The 18,838-nt window shown below is 37.5% G+C and overlaps 1 protein-coding gene across 1 annotated transcript; it reads right to left on the reverse strand.

The window, feature by feature from the left end:
- Positions 1 to 8,230: 8,230 nt before the first annotated feature.
- On the reverse strand, positions 8,231 to 9,754 carry LOC126660544 (putative UPF0481 protein At3g02645). The gene has a single exon (XM_050354110.1). It carries the CDS (start codon positions 9,752 to 9,754, stop codon positions 8,231 to 8,233), a length of 1,524 nt encoding a protein of 507 aa, XP_050210067.1.
- Between the last annotated feature and the right edge of the window lie 9,084 nt (positions 9,755 to 18,838).

The raw sequence follows: 18,838 nt of genomic DNA on the forward strand, positions 1-18,838 counted from the left end.
CATTCTTGTATAGATAACGAATACAATTAATACAAAAGAGAGTTTTTCTTGCTCTTCATTATCTTTACATGGTATCAGAGCTATTCTGATCCAGTATTCGTTTCTATATGGCTGAAATTACTTATAACCCTAATGGAGATCCTTATCATCTCCAAGGGTCTGATCATCCTGGAATGGTGCTTGTAACAGCACCACTTACAGAAAACAATTACCTTACTTGGAGCAGATCTATGAAGATTGCTCTTGGGGCTAAGTTCAAGCTTGGCTTCATTGATGGCAGACTTCCTATACCAGAGGAAAGTGATGAAAAATATGAGTTCCGGACCAGAGCTAATTACATGGTTACTTCATGGATTCTGAATTCCATTTCTAAAGAGATGGTGGATGGGTTTTTATACACCACCACTGCTAAAGAGCTATGAGAGGAGATAGCTGAAAGATATGGTGACAGCAATGGTCCTCTACTGTATCAGATTCAAAGAGAAATTGCTTCAGTTAATCAAGGTAATGATTCTGTTGCAAAGTATTATACTAGACTTAAGCTTCTGTGGGATGGTTTGAGCTGCCTCATGCCACTTCCATCTTGTACCTGTGGAGCTTCTAAATCTGTTTCGGATCTGCAGTCTATGAACAAATTGATGCAGTTCCTTATGGGATTAAATGAGTGCTATGATCATACAAGAAATCAAATTCTTGTCATGGATCCTTTTCCTACAGTGAACAAAGCTTACTCTATGCTTCTTAGTGTGGAGAAACAGAGGGAGGTTCATGGCAACTATAATGAAAAACTTGAAGTTACTGGGTTATTTGCTAAAACTCAGAACAATTACAAAAAGGAGTATCCATCTAAGGCTGGTTTCAAAAAGAAAGAAAACAAGTTTTGTGATCATTGCAAAACCAAAGGGCATGAAAGGGAGACCTGCTTCAAGCTTCATGGGGTACCTGACTGGTACAAGGACCTAAAAGATCAACAGAAAAAGGATGGAGGCAAATCCATGGCAAATATGGCTGAAACTCCTCTTGATCTTGAGATGACAGGAGAATCAAAAGGAGAAAAGCAAAATAATCTTGCTAATCTGGTGCAACAGGAGCTACTGAGGATCATGAAAGATGGAAATTATGCAAACTTTTCCACTATGAACAACTTCTCAGGTAAACCTACATTATATGCCTTTGCTTTAAGCTGTGCTACTACTGATGTGATTGGCAAGAATTCTTGGATCTTAGATACAGGGGCAACTAATCATATGTCTGGCATTATAGAACATTTTCATGACCTTAAACAACCTAAGAACCCCATACCAGTTTATTTACCAGATGGTTCTGTCAAAGTGGTTGACAGCATAGGAAACATTAATTTTTCTGACAAAATCTCTTTGCAGCAAGCTTTATACATTCCTAGTTTTAAGTTCAATCTTCTATCTGTCCATAAACTCACTCAATCTGCAAATATAAAATGTGTTTTCACCCCTACTGATTGTCTTTTACAGGACCTGCAGACTAAAGAAATCCTGGCCATAGGAAAGTCTCTAGGAAGTCTCTACATTTTGGATAGTGCTAGTTTTAAATGTAATCAAAAGAAGTCTCAGTTTAGACAAACAGATTCTCTTATTTTGAATTGTAATGATCAAATTTCAATGAATGAAAATGCTGCTTCTTCTCATACACATCTCTGGCATAACAGACTTGGTCACTGCCCAGTCAACATTTTAAAACACATTAATGTTTTGAAAAACAAGAATTTCAAAGATCTTAAAGAATGTGCTGTTTGTCACAAAGCTAAGCAACAAAGAACACCTTTTCCCATTAGTCACACTAAAGCCTCAAAAATCTTTGAACTTGTCCATCTTGATGTTTGGGGACCATATAATCAACAGTCCATTGAAGGGACTAAATACTTTCTTACCATAGTTGATGACCATTCTAGAGCCACTTGGACTTTCTTAATGATGCACAAAACTCAAACTTCCCAAATTTTCATAAATTTCTCAAATATGGTAACAACTCAGTTCAATACTCAAATTAAAACCATTAGATCTGATAATGGTACAGAGTTCATTAATTCAGAATTTCAAACTTTTTTGTCTAACAAAGGCATCATTCATCAAAAATCCTGCCCTTACACACCACAACAAAATGGTATTGTAGAAAGGAAACATAAGCATTTGCTTCAAACTGCTAGGGCTCTAATGTTTCAATCTGGTCTTCCTAAAAAATTCTGGGGATCATCCATTCTCATGGCTACTCACATTATCAACAGAACACCCTCAATAATTCTTTCCTGGAAAACTCCCATTGAAATCCTATACTCAAAACCTCCTGATTATTCTAATCTTAAAACTTTTAGAGTCTTATGCTATGTGACAAACACTCTTCCTCATAAAGACAAATTTGCAGAAAGAGCCTTTACTTGTGTTTTCATTGGCTATAGTCCTGCTCAAAAGGCTTATAAACTTTATGATTTTGAAAATCACAAAATTCTTATTTCCAGAGATGTAAAATTTCATGAAAATGTTTTCCCTTATAAATCTAAAACTAGCAGTATGCATAATGTAGAATCTCAGGTTCTTCCTTTTCCTTTTGATGACACAGATTCTAGTCTCCCTCTAGTGTCTGAACCTAGGACTCAGTGCACACTCCCTATTCCTTTAGATACCACCGCTGACCCTCCTTCTCCTGATCCTACACCCATCATCAAACATAGCACTAGACCCAAAACTAGACCTGTCTGGATGAATGACTATGTCACAAACTTTGTTCTCAGCACTTCTGCTGATGTCTGCAGCTCTTTTTCCACCTCCACTTCTTATACTCCACCAACTTTTCCCTATCTCACTAATCCCTCTTTGAATCCTACCTATCTGTCATTCCTTGCTCATGTCTCTCAACATAAAGAACCACAAACCTATCTTCAAGCTGTATCTAATCCAGCTTGGATCACTGCCATGACAGAAGAGCTTACTGCTCTTGAGAAAAACAATACCTGGGAACTCACTACTCTACCTGCAGGAAAGAAAGCCATTGGCTGCAAATGGATCTTTAAAACTAAATTAAATGCAGATGGTACTATTGACAGATATAAGGCAAGAGTTGTTGCCAAAGGTTTTAATCAAGTTGAAGGCATAGACTACTTTGAAAGTTTTTCTCCTGTTGCCAAAATAGTCACTGTAAGAATTTTTCTGGCTTTGGATACCTCTAAAGGATGGCCTGTTTATCAAATTGACATCAACAATGCTTTTCTCCATGGCTTTCTTGATGAAGAAGTGTACATGACACCTCCTCCTGGATATTCTAAAGTTAAACTGAATCAAGTCTGCAAGTTGAAACGTTCTCTTTATGGTTTGAAACAGGCCTCCAGACAGTGGAATGTTGAATTTTGTGCCAAGGTGCACTGTCTGGGATTCATACAATCTGCTCATGATCACTGTCTTTTTATCAAGTCCACTGCCTCATCTCTTACTGCCATCTTGTTATATGTTGATGATGTCCTTATCACAGGGACTTCAGAAGCTGAGATTACTTCTTTGAAAGCTCATCTTCATACAGAATTCACCATCAAAGACTTGGGCCATGCTAGATACTTCCTTGGCATTGAAATTGCTAGAGGTCCTTCTGGTACTACCATTAATCAAAGGAAGTATCTTCTGGACATTATCTCTGATACTGGTCTTTTGGGAGCTAAACCTGCAAAGGTTCCTTTTCAGAAAGGTTTGAAACTTGCTACTAAAATGGATACTCCTCTCCCAGAACCTGACAAATACAGAAGACTCATAGGAAGATTTCTACTCCTATATTTTATGTGTTTTATAGGTCATATATGTGCATTTGACGTTGGTTTTGAGCTTCTCTGCACTCATTTTTTGTGTTTGAGCATTCCAGGCATAATGTGGGAGTTTTGCATGATATTCAAGCCATTTGGAAGCCATTTGGATCATAATTGAAGATTTGAGGAAAGTTGTGCGAAGATCCGATGAAAATAGGCGCCGAGAGCACAAGTTTCTACTTGTGAAATTGACCCCTCTTCATTGATTGAAGATTTTGGATTACTTAAAGACTTCAATTGACTTTGTGTTCTTCATAAGAAATACAGTAGACCTCCTAAGCTTTCCATAGAATCAAGAATCGACTCATTCCGACATTTCTACACCGAGTTATGACCTTTTGAAGTTGACAGTGTGTAGCAGATTGGAAGTGTGCGAACGCACACTAAAGTGCAAAGGAGTGTGCGAGCGAAACAGCCTTTCCAGTGAGTTTTGAAGCAAAATTTTGGCTAAGTACATGAGTGTGCGATCTCACACTATAGTGTGCGAACGCACACCCCTAGAAACTCAAAATTGTGTGCGAACGCACACTCAAGTGTGCGAACGAACACCCGACGATATTTGGGTAAAAAATGGACGTTTTGACCTTGCCACATCACCCGAATTCACTTAAACTTGAGGGCAACTTCGAAAATACACATGGGTACAATTCAAAACCCTTCTCTTAGCTGAAAGACGTATAAATACCGCACTAAACAACAAATCAAGGGTTCGCTTAGTTCGCTTAGTTCGCCACACTAGACATTAGTTTTACATTAGTTTAGTTTAGCTTTCGATTACCGTTCATCGTTTTAGCTTGTATTCTGGATTTTCTTCATCATTGTTTTGGGATTATTGTCGATTAAGGTACGATAACTATTAAGAGATTAATTATTATTGTTTCTTATTCGGCCATGAATTCTTATTACATTATTGTTAAACTTTCTTTCAATATGTGTAGCTAAACCTTTCATTAGGGATTATTAATGGGATTTATGTCTGTTTAAACGAATTGGATTTGTGGGTTGTTGTTATTACTATGTTTTAATTATTGTTCTTAACGCTTGAATTTATTTGGCCAATTTATTCATTGTCATGTGTTTTGGTTTTAGCTCGAGAGAGTAAAACTGGAATAGACCAACATAATTAAGAACGTAGGAGTTAATTGCGCGAGAGTGAATTGACGAGTACGTGTTCTTAGGGTTTACTTCATAAACATTAATTGATTAGTAATTTAGGTTAATCATTGTGCGAGAGTGAATAATTAGCCTGTTACTAATTTGTTATCTGTTTTTGCCTGCAATTGCTCGAGAGAGAATTTTAGGTGCTTACGATTAGCCTGAACCTTAGTAGAACAACTAAATCCATATTCAATCTGATTAAACAGTATAATGAAAATTAATAATCCCTGTTCTTCCCATCATTGTTAAAACCTTATTTTCATTACAGCTTTAGTTAATTTTATCCATAATTGTTATTTCAGTTTATTTAGTTTAATAACAACATTCAAATATATTTTTGGCTATTCGAATCGAGTTTCCTAACTGGTTGTCTTTAGAAGCTTTCTCTGTGGGTACGATATCCGGACTTTGCAGTCTGTATTACAAGTTGGCATACGTACGCTTGCGTATTTTTACCAACATGCAACAGCTTAGTCAATTTGTTAACACTCCTTGTCAAGCTCATTGGGAGGCTGCTTTGCACTTGGTTAGATACCTCAAAGGATGTCCTTCTACTGGCTTACTTTATTCTGCAGATTCTTCACTTGAGCTACAGGCTTATAGTGATGCAGATTGGGGCTCCTGCATTGACACAAGAAAATCCTTGACTGGTTTTTGCATCTTCTTAGGCACCTCTCTGATTTCTTGGAAGACCAAGAAACAAAACACAGTCTCCAGGTCATCTGCTGAAGCAGAATACAGAAGTCTTGCCACTTCTGTTTGTGAATTATAGTGGATCACTTACATTCTCCAGGATTTCCATGTTCCTGTCACCACTCCCATTCCCTTGTGGTGTGACAATAAAGCTGCCATCCACATCACTGCTAACCCTGTCTTTCATGAACGTACAAAACATCTTGACATTGACTGCCACATTGTCAGAAATTTATACAAGACATGTCTCATTCAGCCCCTTCACATCTCCACTCATGATCAAAAGGCAGACTTATTCACCAAGGCACTCTCAGCTCCTCAGTTCACCAATTTTCTCTTCAAGTTGGGATTGTATGACATTCATCAATCTCCAACTTGAGGAGGGGATGTACAATTCCTTGGTTCACAAGATTCCTCCACTGAGCTTACTGTGGTCTTCTCCTCAGCCAATCTGCTCCTTATGCTGAGCTGGTATTCTGTTAGGATTTCTGTCACAGAAGCTTCTATTCCACCACTGCTCCTTTGCTGTGGTTTTCTGTTTTTCCTATCTGGTGACCTCACCATCTTGTAACAACTTTCTTTGTTTTTATCCTTTCAGTTTGTGTTTACTGTGGTCTTCTCCTCAGCCAATCTGCTCCTTATGCTGAGCTGGTATTCTGTTAGGATTTCTGTCACAGAAGCTTCTATTCCACCACTGCTCCTTTGCTGTGGTTTTCTGTTTTTCCTATCTGGTGACCTCACCATCTTGTAACAACTTTCTTTGTTTTTATCCTTTCAGTTTGTGTATAAATAGAGGTAGATTTCATTCTTGTATAGATAACGAATACAATTAATACAAAAGAGAGTTTTTCTTGCTCTTCATTATCTTTACAGCTGACAATTCAAAAGTTATTTTTAGAGTTTTTGGATTTAGCGGTATTTCGAACATTTGGGAGTCAGATGAGGTAGAGCTAATTTTTAGGTGTTTTAATTATTTGATTAATAGTATGAAAAAACCTCCATCTTTTAACCCCTTTTCTTTTACATCGTGACGTTGTAAAATCGCTGTTTACACTCAAATCCACACCTATCGTTTTCAATTCCCCCTGACCTAAATTTTTTGACACCGTAGCAGCCATGTCAGTCAATTATGCTCACTCATCCGCTAACATGGCCGTCACGGTGTGAAAAATATTTTTAAATATTCAAACCCTAAAAATCATAATCTAAAACTAAAATCCTAGACTTGTCTTGTACTTTTTACATTTTATTAATCTTTTTTCTTTGTTTTTCTTCACCTCTGCCGACTGCCATCCATTAAACTCTTCTTCTTTTCCATTTTCTTCCACCTCCGACTCCACCAATCTCTGAGTCAACAAATCAACTTCTTTGGCAAACCCACATCCTCCATAAATAGCATAAAAAAGAGAGGTGGCGGTTGCTGAGGTGAAATGAAGGAAGGAGAAGAAGAATAATAAATTGTAAAAAGAGCAAAACAAGTCTCTAGATTTTCAGAATTTTAGTTTTTAATTTATAACTTTTAGGATTTGAAGATTTTAATCATTTTGACACCGTGGTCGACGGCCTGATATGGTTGCCACGGTGTCAATTTTTTTAGATTAGGATGGAAAACGAAAGGTATAGATATGGGTGTAATCGGTGATTTAATTATAACGTTATGGTGCAAACAAAAAGGGGCTAAAATATGGAAGTTTTTTCAGACCATTAGCTTAATTAGTTTTTATTGCTAAGTCAGCATATGTTAATGGTTTTAGTTAAAAAATAGACGGAAGGAATTTATTGGCTTCTAAATCAAAACTCACAAGGTTTACTGGCCGGATTTAAAATTTAAAAACGTCAATGGTAAAAAGTCCGAAAGTCAGGAATGATTGGTGGAATTAAACCATACTTTTCAAAAAATATATTAATTAGAAAGTTATAATCCAAGAAATGACTTATATTTTACTTGGTTTACTGAAAGACTTCTTGAAAAAATGTTATGGATATTAAAAACTAAATATAAGATTATTAGTGTATTTTATATCAATTTTATATATATATTTTTAAAAGTGATTTCCCTAGTCAAAGGGAATTTGGATTATTGACTTTCCTAGAAATATGATCTACAAAATGAATCGATTGAAAAAATATATTATTCAAACATCTTATTCTATGTCAGGTTATTAGGAATGATTGCATATATTTTTTTCTGAATTTTTCAATTTGTAAAAAGTATAAAAACATTTCTAAGACATAGAATAAAATATTTGAGCAATTATATGAATAAATTTTTTTGCATATCCTTTTATAAAATAAAATTACATATCTGTTTAAACATAATAAAAATCAAATTCTCATCATATAACAATAGATTGATGAACTCTTCATAAAGAGACTAAAAATAAAAAACATAAAAAAGAAGATAGTTTTCGTTAGTGGTAAATAGACCATTGACGATAGTCGGAAAGAACTAAATATAAAAGTTCTAAATGTCTAGGGTTTTTTATTTGAGAGAAAATAAACAAGCAGGAGTTTCTTTGTTAAGCTTTAGTTGGGAATGAGCATAAGTTGACAACACTAGAAACTAAAAGCTAAGTAAGAGCTCTTCTTAAATATACCATGGCAGCTATAAATTGAACAAAATGTCTGAAGAGCCATGAGCAGCAAGAGCAAGATGGTAGCAAGAATTGTAAGTATTTTCCATGAAGAATACACATACTTTTTCATCCCCTTTTTAACCTTGATCTTCCAGTGATTATCATAATAATTATTAAGGCCTTTTATGGAAGAATCAAAATCTGACTTGCCTTCAGATGCTAAGGTACTTTTAATACCACTTAAGAGCTTTAAAACCTCATTGTTGTCTCCATTATAGATCAATATTTTCATGCTTTTCAGCAGCTCCACATCCTCAACGGTACGAGTCAAGGTTGCGATCAGTTCAATGTAGCGAGCGAAATTCGGAGTCTCCGGCTTGGCGATAGCTTCATAAGCAAGTAAGTTCCTAATTACGACCTCCGAGTTAAGATTCAACTTAAGCGATGGAAGTCTTAGAGCGGGATCTTGCTCGACGAAAGCGACGAACCTAACGCCTAGACTGATGCTGCAGAACTTAACATTGACACTAGACAATTGAGATGCTGTAGGAACTAAAGCCTTCTCTTGTGCTTCTTCGTCCGGTAGAGAGAACGAAATTCCAAGAAGTTGAAATATTTTTAGAATTAACTCTATGATTTTTATAGGAATGGCTAAGAATGAGATGTTTAGAGTCTTAATAATATTCCATAAGTCACTCCACATAGAAAAACCTGACCTTTGCTCTGCTCCGCCGTCTATGTCGAAGCCTCCGAACCAAACTAAATTGTAGAGAAGATCCAATAGATGAAAAGGGTATTGAAGATTCTGTCTGTGAAATTTCCCTCTCAATATTACTGGAGAAAGTTTTGCACAAGCTATGACACTCATGTCGAGCAAGGATTTATTTCCGGATACATATGCTATATGCTCCAACACAAAGAATGGAATTTGATTCTCAATCATCACTACATCTTTGAGGATTGCATCCAACGAAAACTTTCTTCCGAGTGAATCCGAAAACTCTAACGAATCTGCATACCGTTCTGCTATTCCGTAGATCAACTGCAGCAAGAAAAGACCATCAAGTACTATAATCATCGACAAGGTGTCATCATGAACATCTAAATTCTCATAGTAATACCCTCGAACATCTCTAACTTTTCTCTTCATTTGATCGAAAAGAAGCTGAAATTCCGGTAAGTTGCGTTGCTGATGAAAAATCCGAACCTGATGAAGCTTGCACTTCTGCATCTTGTAAAGCTTAGGCAAGAAATGATGGTAAGGTCCCAAGGCTATTGTTTGAGGAGTGTAAGCTTCTGGTTTCAGGGCTTTTACTGATCCGGGGACTTGAAGTATACAAATCGGATTATCATCAGTCTCGCGATCATAACGACCGGGCTCTTTGTCGAGTATGTTCTTCATCTTGCTTCTCCATAGCTCTTCATTGAAGTTTGAATTGATTATGGAATCACCAGAGGCTGGGATGTGCATATCCATGTCAATGATTGAATCTCCACAGGCCATTTTTTGTGCATCCATTTGCATTCTGCTACTTCTAATGCCTATAATTTCCTAATTTTAAGTCAACTATGAATGCCAATATCAAAGACTAGATCGGATCATATGATCTTCTGCCTGCTCTTTTTAAAATTATTTTCTTATTAAGCATTTAATAATGCTGTTTCACACCAGCTAATCCACAGTTTATGAGAAAAAAAGTCTATGTCCAATAAGGAACAAAAAGTCATTTTACCTACTCAAATTTAAAAAGACCAACCAACGAGGGTTGGTTATAAACGGCTTGATATCGCTTAAGTAAGGTCTTGGGTTCGAGTCTTGGAAATGCAGAAAATCCGTGTTCGCAGACTAACCCATCATGTCAGGTACGCGACGCGGGCATATCCGGATTAGTCAAGGCGAAGTCTTGGAAACCGGCCGGACAAACAAAAAAATAATAATTTAAAAAGACCAACATCTCAGCTGATAAAAAAATACAAAACTTGTCACGATCAGCTCAAACCTTAAATAAAGGAAAGGAAATTGTCATAATAGTCCAACATTTGAAGCTTGTACTATAGTGCATAATTTAATAGAAGCATTTTGACAAACACAAAAAATAGAATATGCACCACTAGTAGGAAAGTAGCCATTTTTTATATACTCCATATACTATAGTATATAATAAAAAAATTCAGCTAGCTCCATGGAAATTACAACAAGGAACATGTTTTTGAATAGAAATTGAAATAAGCTGGCTTGGTAAATGTTAAATAAGGATAGAGAGAGAAAGATTGTCAATCACCTATATTGCACGGAAACGGACAAGGATACGGGAACGGTCACCGGAAAATGGCTTTTACTAAAATGCTGGAAACGGAAACCTGTGGTAATGGTTGTGTCATGTCATTCGTATAACAAACTAATGAGACGTTAGCCATGTTAGAGTATTTAATATTAAAACAAAATAAACAATTATTAAAATTTTGATTAATTCCATATTAAATTACTACATTTATACTTTTTTTTTATTTTAATCACGACTTTTAAAAGTTAAAATCATCTCCTTTCAATTTTTTTCAAATCTATCACCGGTTTAAAATCCGACGAATTTTTGCTGATTAGGTTAACGGAAAATGACATGACATAAAATTGTTGTAAGAGACATTTTATAAAAAAAAAAATATCACGACATGCTAAAAAAATTCAAATCTATCGCGGATTTTCATTTAAAATTCGCCGGAGATTTAAATTTTTAAAAGGTGATGATTTTATATGACAACTTTCTAATGTCGTGATTAAAATGAAAAAAGATGTAAAAGTAGTGATTTAATATGACAAAAAATATTACATAAATTGAAACGGTACGTTTAATTAAAATATAGTTATATAAATATAAATATTATTTAATTTCATCCGTGCAACACGCGGACATCGAACTAGTTACATTATATTGTCTATGCTAAGGCTAGTAATTCAAGCTTAATTTCATAGTGTATGTCACTTGTCGTTAATGTGTTCATTTATTTATTTTTTATAATTGAACCAGCTAAAATCATACCTGCTGAAGTAGCACATCATAAAATCACCACACTTACTAAATTGTACTCTATCTCCACCACATTATAAACACATAATTAATGTTGATATATCATCTAATTGTATTTACTTCAAAGCTCTTGATCTGTAATTATCAATCAAAATTACTTTTTCAGAATGCAGTTATATGCAATTCTCTGAACTTTTGCAAGCCAAAATAATATGAGAAGACACTTAAATAACAGGATTTGGCTACATTGCCAACATTTTTGCTTTTCAAGTTTCATTAAGGTCATTTTTGAGATGCGGTGGCGACATTAAGTGTAAGACAAGGTTTGTGAATGTTTTTGAGAATTGTATTAAATTTGCTATTGAATGAGTACATATTTATAGGATTACAATGTTAAGTAAAGCAAGAATAATTGATATAATTACAATGATACACTAATATAAATTTCCTATATTTGTAATATGAACATGATTAATTTCCCTTGATTGTAGGAGATGATTGATAGGATGATTGTTGATTTGTTTGACTGTCAATATTGGTAAGGATTTTCTGATTTGTATTGATATGGTTAATACGCCCCCGCAAGATGGACGTCCGATGCGTGAGTCCAATCTTGGTTCGTAACTCATGATATGAAGTCTTGTGCAGCGGTTTGGTGAGAATGTCAGCCAGTTGATCTTTGCTGGCGACATGTTGAATGCGAATTTGGCCGAGTTGAAGTTGTTCTTTGACGAAGTGGAAGGAGAGAGCCATGTGTTTCATTCTGGAGTGAAAGACTGGGTTCTTGGCATAAACCGTAGCTGAAATGTTGTCACAGTAAATGGCTGGTGATTTGCTGACGATGATGTGAAGCTCGGTGAGTAGGTTGCGGAGCCAAAGTGTTTCAGTTGTAACGGAAGCGACAGCCCGGAATTCGGCTTCGGTCGTGGAGAGTGTGATAAGGATAAGCTCATGTTATCTTTAACTATATGATAATGCTTAGGTTGTTATTCACTTTCATTATAACTCTATCTCTGTAACTCAATCTTCTCATAGGTCATTCTTATCCTATCATGTACAGCTTGTATATATACATTATACATCAATGAGAATCATTATTATGCTGTGCCAAAACTTATCATGGTATCAGAGCTAAAAGAGGTTTAACAACCCATTAATTTTTTTTTTTTCAAAAGACATCATGTCTAACTCAACCAGTAGTACTGCATCTTCGTCTTCCTTCTCAAATCCACCAAATCTTGGGCATCAGTTATCGATCAAATTAAACGCAACAAACTTTCTTCTTTGGCAGACCCAACTCCTTCCATTGCTTCACAGTTTCAATGTTGCTCATCATATTGATGGTACTATGTCTGCACCACCTCAAATAATTGCAGACCAGATTAATCCCGCATGGCAGCAATGGTTCCAAAAGGATCAGATGGTCCTCAGCTGGATAATTGGTTCAATGACGGAAAACTTCGTCTCTCAAATTGTTGGTGCGACAACGGCTCGCGAAGCCTGGGTCAAGTTAGAAACTTCATATGCTTCCGGATCAAAGGCGCAAATCCGAAACCTCAAAAACAGTCTCTTTCGTTTGGAGAAAACGAATGAATCCATTACTGAATATGTGCAGCGTGCTAAGCGCACCTATGATCAACTTTCCGCTCTCCGAAGCCCTGTATCCGAAGATGACTTGGTTCAAGTCATAACGAATGGCCTTGGACCCTTGTATAGGCCTTTTGTCCGCTCTTTGGAAAATCGACTTGCACCGGTGACAATTGACGAACTGTATGGCTTATTACTCAGTGAAGAATCCAGCTTGGCTATTGAATCTGCCTCTGTCTCTGCAGAACATATCATTCCAACGGCACATTCTGCTCAGGGTCCTATTAATTCCCATAACCGAGGGACATTTGCTTCTCGTGGAGGACGACGAGGAGGACGCTTTCGAGGACGTGGTCGCACACAATACAATAATCAGCGGACTCCAAATCAGCCCATGCACTCTAATTCTTACTCTGGAAGTCCTATGACGTGCTTCAATTGCAATGGAACCGGACATCATTATCGGCAGTGCCCTTCTCCAAGACAGCAACCTGAAAATTCCCACTTTCAAACAAACAAACCAATGTCTAATTTTGCATCCAACAACAACACTCGACCTCAACCATGGCTATTAGACACTGGAGCAACACATCATTTGACTTCGGACATGGAGAATCTCAATCTTATGGCTGATTATCAAGGGCGTGAAACGGTTGAAATAAGTGATGGTAAAACCCTTCCTATATCTCATGTTGGTTCGGCTAATCTTTTGTCTTCAAATTCTAAGTTATTTACTTTGCAGAACATTTTACATGTTCCAACAGTTTCGAAAAATTTATTGTCTGTTTCTGATTTTACACGTACTAACAATGTTTCCCTTGAATTTTTTCCGGATTCATTTATCATCAAGGATATCCGCACGAAGGAGGTTTTACTCCACGGCCCGAATAAAAGCGGATTATATCCTCTTTCATTGCATTCTACTCCTAGCTGCAGCAAACCTATTCAAGCCAATTCAGTGTGTCTTTCTACATGGCATGCCCGTCTAGGCCATGCATCTCCTCGTGTTATTGGTCAAACATTAGCTCAAAATTCTATCAAGTGTGATGTTAAGGATTTGAATAAATTATGTCATGCATGTAGTGTTAGCAAGATTCATAAATTACCTTTTCCTTTATCTAATTCAATTGTTGATGGTCCTTTAGATCTTATTTGTTCAGATTTATGGGGTCCTGCTCCGGTCTTGTCATCTCTTGCAAATAAATATTATGTTTTATTTTTTGATCATCACAGTAAATACTCATGGGTTTATTTTGTTAAACAAAAATCTGAAGTACTCAATGTTTTCATCAAGTTTAAAGATATTGTTGAAAAATTTTTTGATCGAAAAATAAAAACTTTCCAATCTGACTGGGGAGGTGAATTTCAGGCTTTCACAAAATTTTTAAGTGATAATGGCATCTCTCAGCGTAGTTCTTGCCCAAAAACACCTGAGCAAAATGGATGCGCTGAACGCAAACATCGTCATATTGTTGAAACTGGGGTTGCTTTACTTAACCATGCTTCCGTTCCAAAATTATATTGGCAACAAGCTTTTGATACAGCAGTTTTTCTCATAAATAGATTGCCCAGTCCTACCATTTCAAATAAAACTCCATATGAGATATTGTTCAAAACCAAACCCAATTACCGTGACTTAAAGGTTTTTGGTTGTCTTTGCTATCCGTGGCTCAAACCCTATGCATCCGACAAACTTTCTCCAAAATCTGCTGCCTGTGTCTTTTTAGGATACAGTAAACTTCATAAGGGTTATCAATGCTTAAATCTCACTACTAAGAAAATAATTGTCTCACGCCATGTTTTGTTTGATGAGCAGGTCTTTCCATTCTCTGAAGTCAATGCTCCGGTGTCTAATGCCTCTACTTCATCTCCTGCAACTATTTTTTTACCCAATATGTTCCCACCAATCTCTCCACCTGCTCAGCCAACCCCTTCTGCACCACTTTCACCCCCTCCGACCTCAGCTGCTCCTAATCCTCCACCTGTTCCGGCAATTCTTTCTATAGCAACTGATCCCACAAACTCTCACACCACTTCTCCTTCACCTACTGTCACACAAGTCAAGGAACGCTCTCCAATTATCACACGCTCCTTAACGAATTCCTTAAAACCACGACTCTTCAATGCTGCTGCCTCGGGTCCTATTACTCCGTCCTCCTTCAAAATTGCTAATCAAGACCCTTTATGGCGTATAGCAATGCAAGCAGAATATGATGCGTTGATGAAGAATCAGACATGGCAGCTTGTTCCTTACAACCCGAAGCAAAATGTTATCGGTAGTAAGTGGGTTTATCGCATCAAGACTCATTCTGATGGCACAATTGATCGGTACAAAGCCCGTCTTGTTGCTAAAGGCTTTCATCAAAGGCCGGGAATTGATTTTGACTTCACTTTCAGTCCAGTCGTCAAACCGTCAACTATTCGCCTGTGTCTCTCTATTGCGGTTTCTCAAAATTGGATGATTAAACAGCTAGATGTATCAAATGCTTTCCTTCATGGGATTTTGGACGAAGATGTCTTTATGGAGCAACCAGTTGGTTTTGTCAATTCTCTGCTGCCCAACCATGTCTGTAAACTTCAAAAGTCGCTTTACGGCCTCAAACAAGCACCTCGACAATGGTTTAAGTATCTTACTGAGGTTTTAACATCTCTTGGTTTTCATGGCTCCAAGACTGATTCTTCCTTGTATTACTACAGTACTGGCCGAATTCAATTGTTTTTTCTCATCTATGTTGATGATTTGTTACTGATGGGAAATGATACCGATTTTATTAATCGGGTCATTAAAATTTTACAGACAAAATTTGCCTTGAAAGATTTGGGTGATCTTCATTATTTTTTGGGAGTCGAGGTCACGCGTTCGAATGGTAAATTACTGTTATCACAGTCCAAATATATCTCTGATTTACTTGATAGAGCACATATGACAGACAGCAAAGCTATATCATCTCCGGCATGTCCTACGGTTCGGTTATCAGTTTTGGATGGCCCTGATTTTGATGATCCTCTTCTTTATCGCAGCATTGTTGGAGGACTCCAATACCTTCAGTTGACACGACCAGACATTTGTTATGCTGTTAACAAAGTTTCACAATATATGCATCATCCTAAGATCTCACATTGGTCAGCTGTCAAGCGAATACTTCGCTATCTGAAAGGTACTAGACTCCACAAATTTGTTATTCAGCCGTCAAGTACCACATTAATTTCTGCCTATTCTGATGCGGATTGGGCAACGGATGTCGATGATCGTAAATCCGTCACAGGTTTCTCCATTTATCTTGGGCAGAATTTGCTATGTTGGTCCTCTAAGAAACAAAAGACCGTGTCTCGCTCGTCCACCGAAGCTGAGTATCGTGCATTGGCTGCTACAGTAACCGAACTACATTGGCTTTGTTCTCTTATGCGTGAGTTGAAATTATCTCACCAGTCACCGGTGCTATGGTGTGATAATATCAGTGCAACTTATTTGAGCTCCTCTCCTGTATTTCACACTCGGTCCAAGCATCTAGAAATTGATTATCACTATGTTCGAGACAAGGTTCAAAATAAGGAGGTTTCAGTTCAGTACATCTCAACTCACGATCAAATAGCTGATGTGTTTACCAAACCAGTGTCCAAATCAATCTTTTTGTATTTCAGAGACAAGTTGAAGGTTCATAATTCTCCCCATCAACTTGAGGGGGGATGATAAGGATAAGCTCATGTTATCTTTAACTATATGATAATGCTTAGGTTGTTATTCACTTTCATTATAACTCTATCTCTGTAACTCAATCTTCTCATAGGTCATTCTTATCCTATCATGTACAGCTTGTATATATACATTATACATCAATGAGAATCATTATTATGCTGTGCCAAAACTTATCAGAGTGATATACCCCTTTGTTTTTTGGAGGACCAGGAAATAGGATTGCGACCGAGGTAAATGATGTAGCCTGTTGTGGAGATGTAGTTGTCTTTATCACCTGCGTGATCAGCGTCACAAAATGCATGAAGACAAAGTGGTGAATTACGATACAATTGGATGCCGAAGGTTTGAGTCCCTTGCAAGTAGCGAAGCAGACGTTTCAAAGCGGTCCAATGAGTTGTTGTGGGGTGATGAAGAAATTGAGCTAGGCGGTTTAGAGCAAAGGCAATGTCGAGCCTAGTTAGAGATAGATATTGTAAGCTTCCGACTATGGCGCGATAAGTTGATTGGTCGTGAATGGGTAGATGGTCTTCGCGAAGCAGTGATGGAGAGGCAGCCATAGGTGTAGTATTTGGTTTGGCTTCAATCATGGTGTATTTGGTGAGGAGATCATGAACGTATTTAGATTGGTTTAGGTGTAAGCCGAGTTCATTTGGTATAACTTCTAAGCCTAAAAAGTACGATAGTGGTCCAAGATCTTTTAAGGAAAATCGCTTAGACAATGCTGTAATAAACGTTTGTAGGTGTGTTAGATTTGGTCTGGTGATGATAATATCATCAACGTAAACTAGCATATAAATACAAGTGCTTTTGGTTTGTAAAATGAATAAAGATGAATCTGAAATAGATTGTTTAAAACCTTGAGTAAGTAGATGGGTTTTTAATTCAGTGTACCAAGCTCGAGGAGCTTGTTTTAGTCCATAGATTGCTTTGTGGAGTTTACAAACATAGTCGGGTTTTGTTTGATCAACAAAGCCGGGTGGTTGAATCATGAAGACATTATCGGTCAAATTGCCTTGGAGAAAGGCATTATTGACATCCAATTGACGAAGAGGCCATGATTTTGTAACAGCTAGAGATAAAATAAGACGAACAGTAGTTGGTTTTATAACAGGACTAAATGTTTCAGTATAATCAATACCCGGGCGTTGATGGAAACCCTTAGCAACAAGTCGGGCCTTGTGTTGTTTTAGGGTGCCATCCGGGTTATATTTGTTACGAAATACCCATTTACAACCAATGACATTTTGTGATTGAGAGCGAGGAACGAGGGTCCATGTGTGGTTTTGCTCAAGTGCTTGGTATTCGTCGTGCATTGCACTACGCCATTGGGGAAGTATTAGGGCCTGTTTTACTGTGTTGGGCAGATTGTCAGGAGACGGGTTAAGGGTAGCAACTTTAGCATATTTTGGGTTGGGTTTACGAATGTTGTTGTTGAGGCGAGTAGTGACTGTTTTGGCAGGTGGCGGAGCAGTGGACTTGGGTAGAGGGCAGGTTTCGGTGGGCTGTTGATGGATAGAGGTGGCGTCAGCGGAGGAAGATGGAGTAGCTGCGGTAGAGGTGGGGTCTAAAGGGTTCGGATCCGAGGGCGAAGAGTGGTTGGATGTAGCTTGTTGGTTGGGAGAAGGATTTCGACGAGAGTAAACAATAGTAATTGGTGGTTTGGTGTGAGGTTGATCAGTGACAGATGGGGTCGAGGGAGGTGCAGGGTTGGCGGGAGGTAGAATGGGTATGGACATGGTGCACCAATCATTTGGATCAATGTGAGGCGAAGGGGATGATAATGGTACTGATGGTTTACGAAATGGGTACTCGTCATCGACAAATTTTACATGTCTTGAAGTGTAAATGCGATAAGTTTTTGGGTCAAGACAATGGTATGCGCTTTGAGTGGTGGAATAGCCAACGAAAATGCATGAAATAGAGCGGTCTTCTAATTTATTCTTAGTATACGGTCTTAACCAAGGGTAACAAAGACATCCAAAATTATGGAGTTTTGTGTAATCGGGTTGTTTATTATGTATTACAGAATATGGTGAGTTACCATTTAAGGTTTTGGTAGGGAGTCGGTTTATAAGATAAGTTGCTGTACTAAATGCAAATGGCCAATAAGTGGTCGGAATACCTGCGTGGTTTAGGAGAGCTAGCCCCGTTTCCACAATGTGACGGTGACGCCTTTCGGCATATCCATTGTGTTCTGGAGTATGAGGTGGTGATGTAGAGTGGGATATTCCATTATCAAGAAGTGTTTTATTTAACTTAATATATTCACCTCCATTAT

Source organism: Mercurialis annua, linkage group LG8 (genome assembly GCF_937616625.2).
Source record: "Mercurialis annua linkage group LG8, ddMerAnnu1.2, whole genome shotgun sequence".
In the NCBI taxonomy this organism is placed as follows: Eukaryota; Viridiplantae; Streptophyta; class Magnoliopsida; order Malpighiales; family Euphorbiaceae; genus Mercurialis; species Mercurialis annua.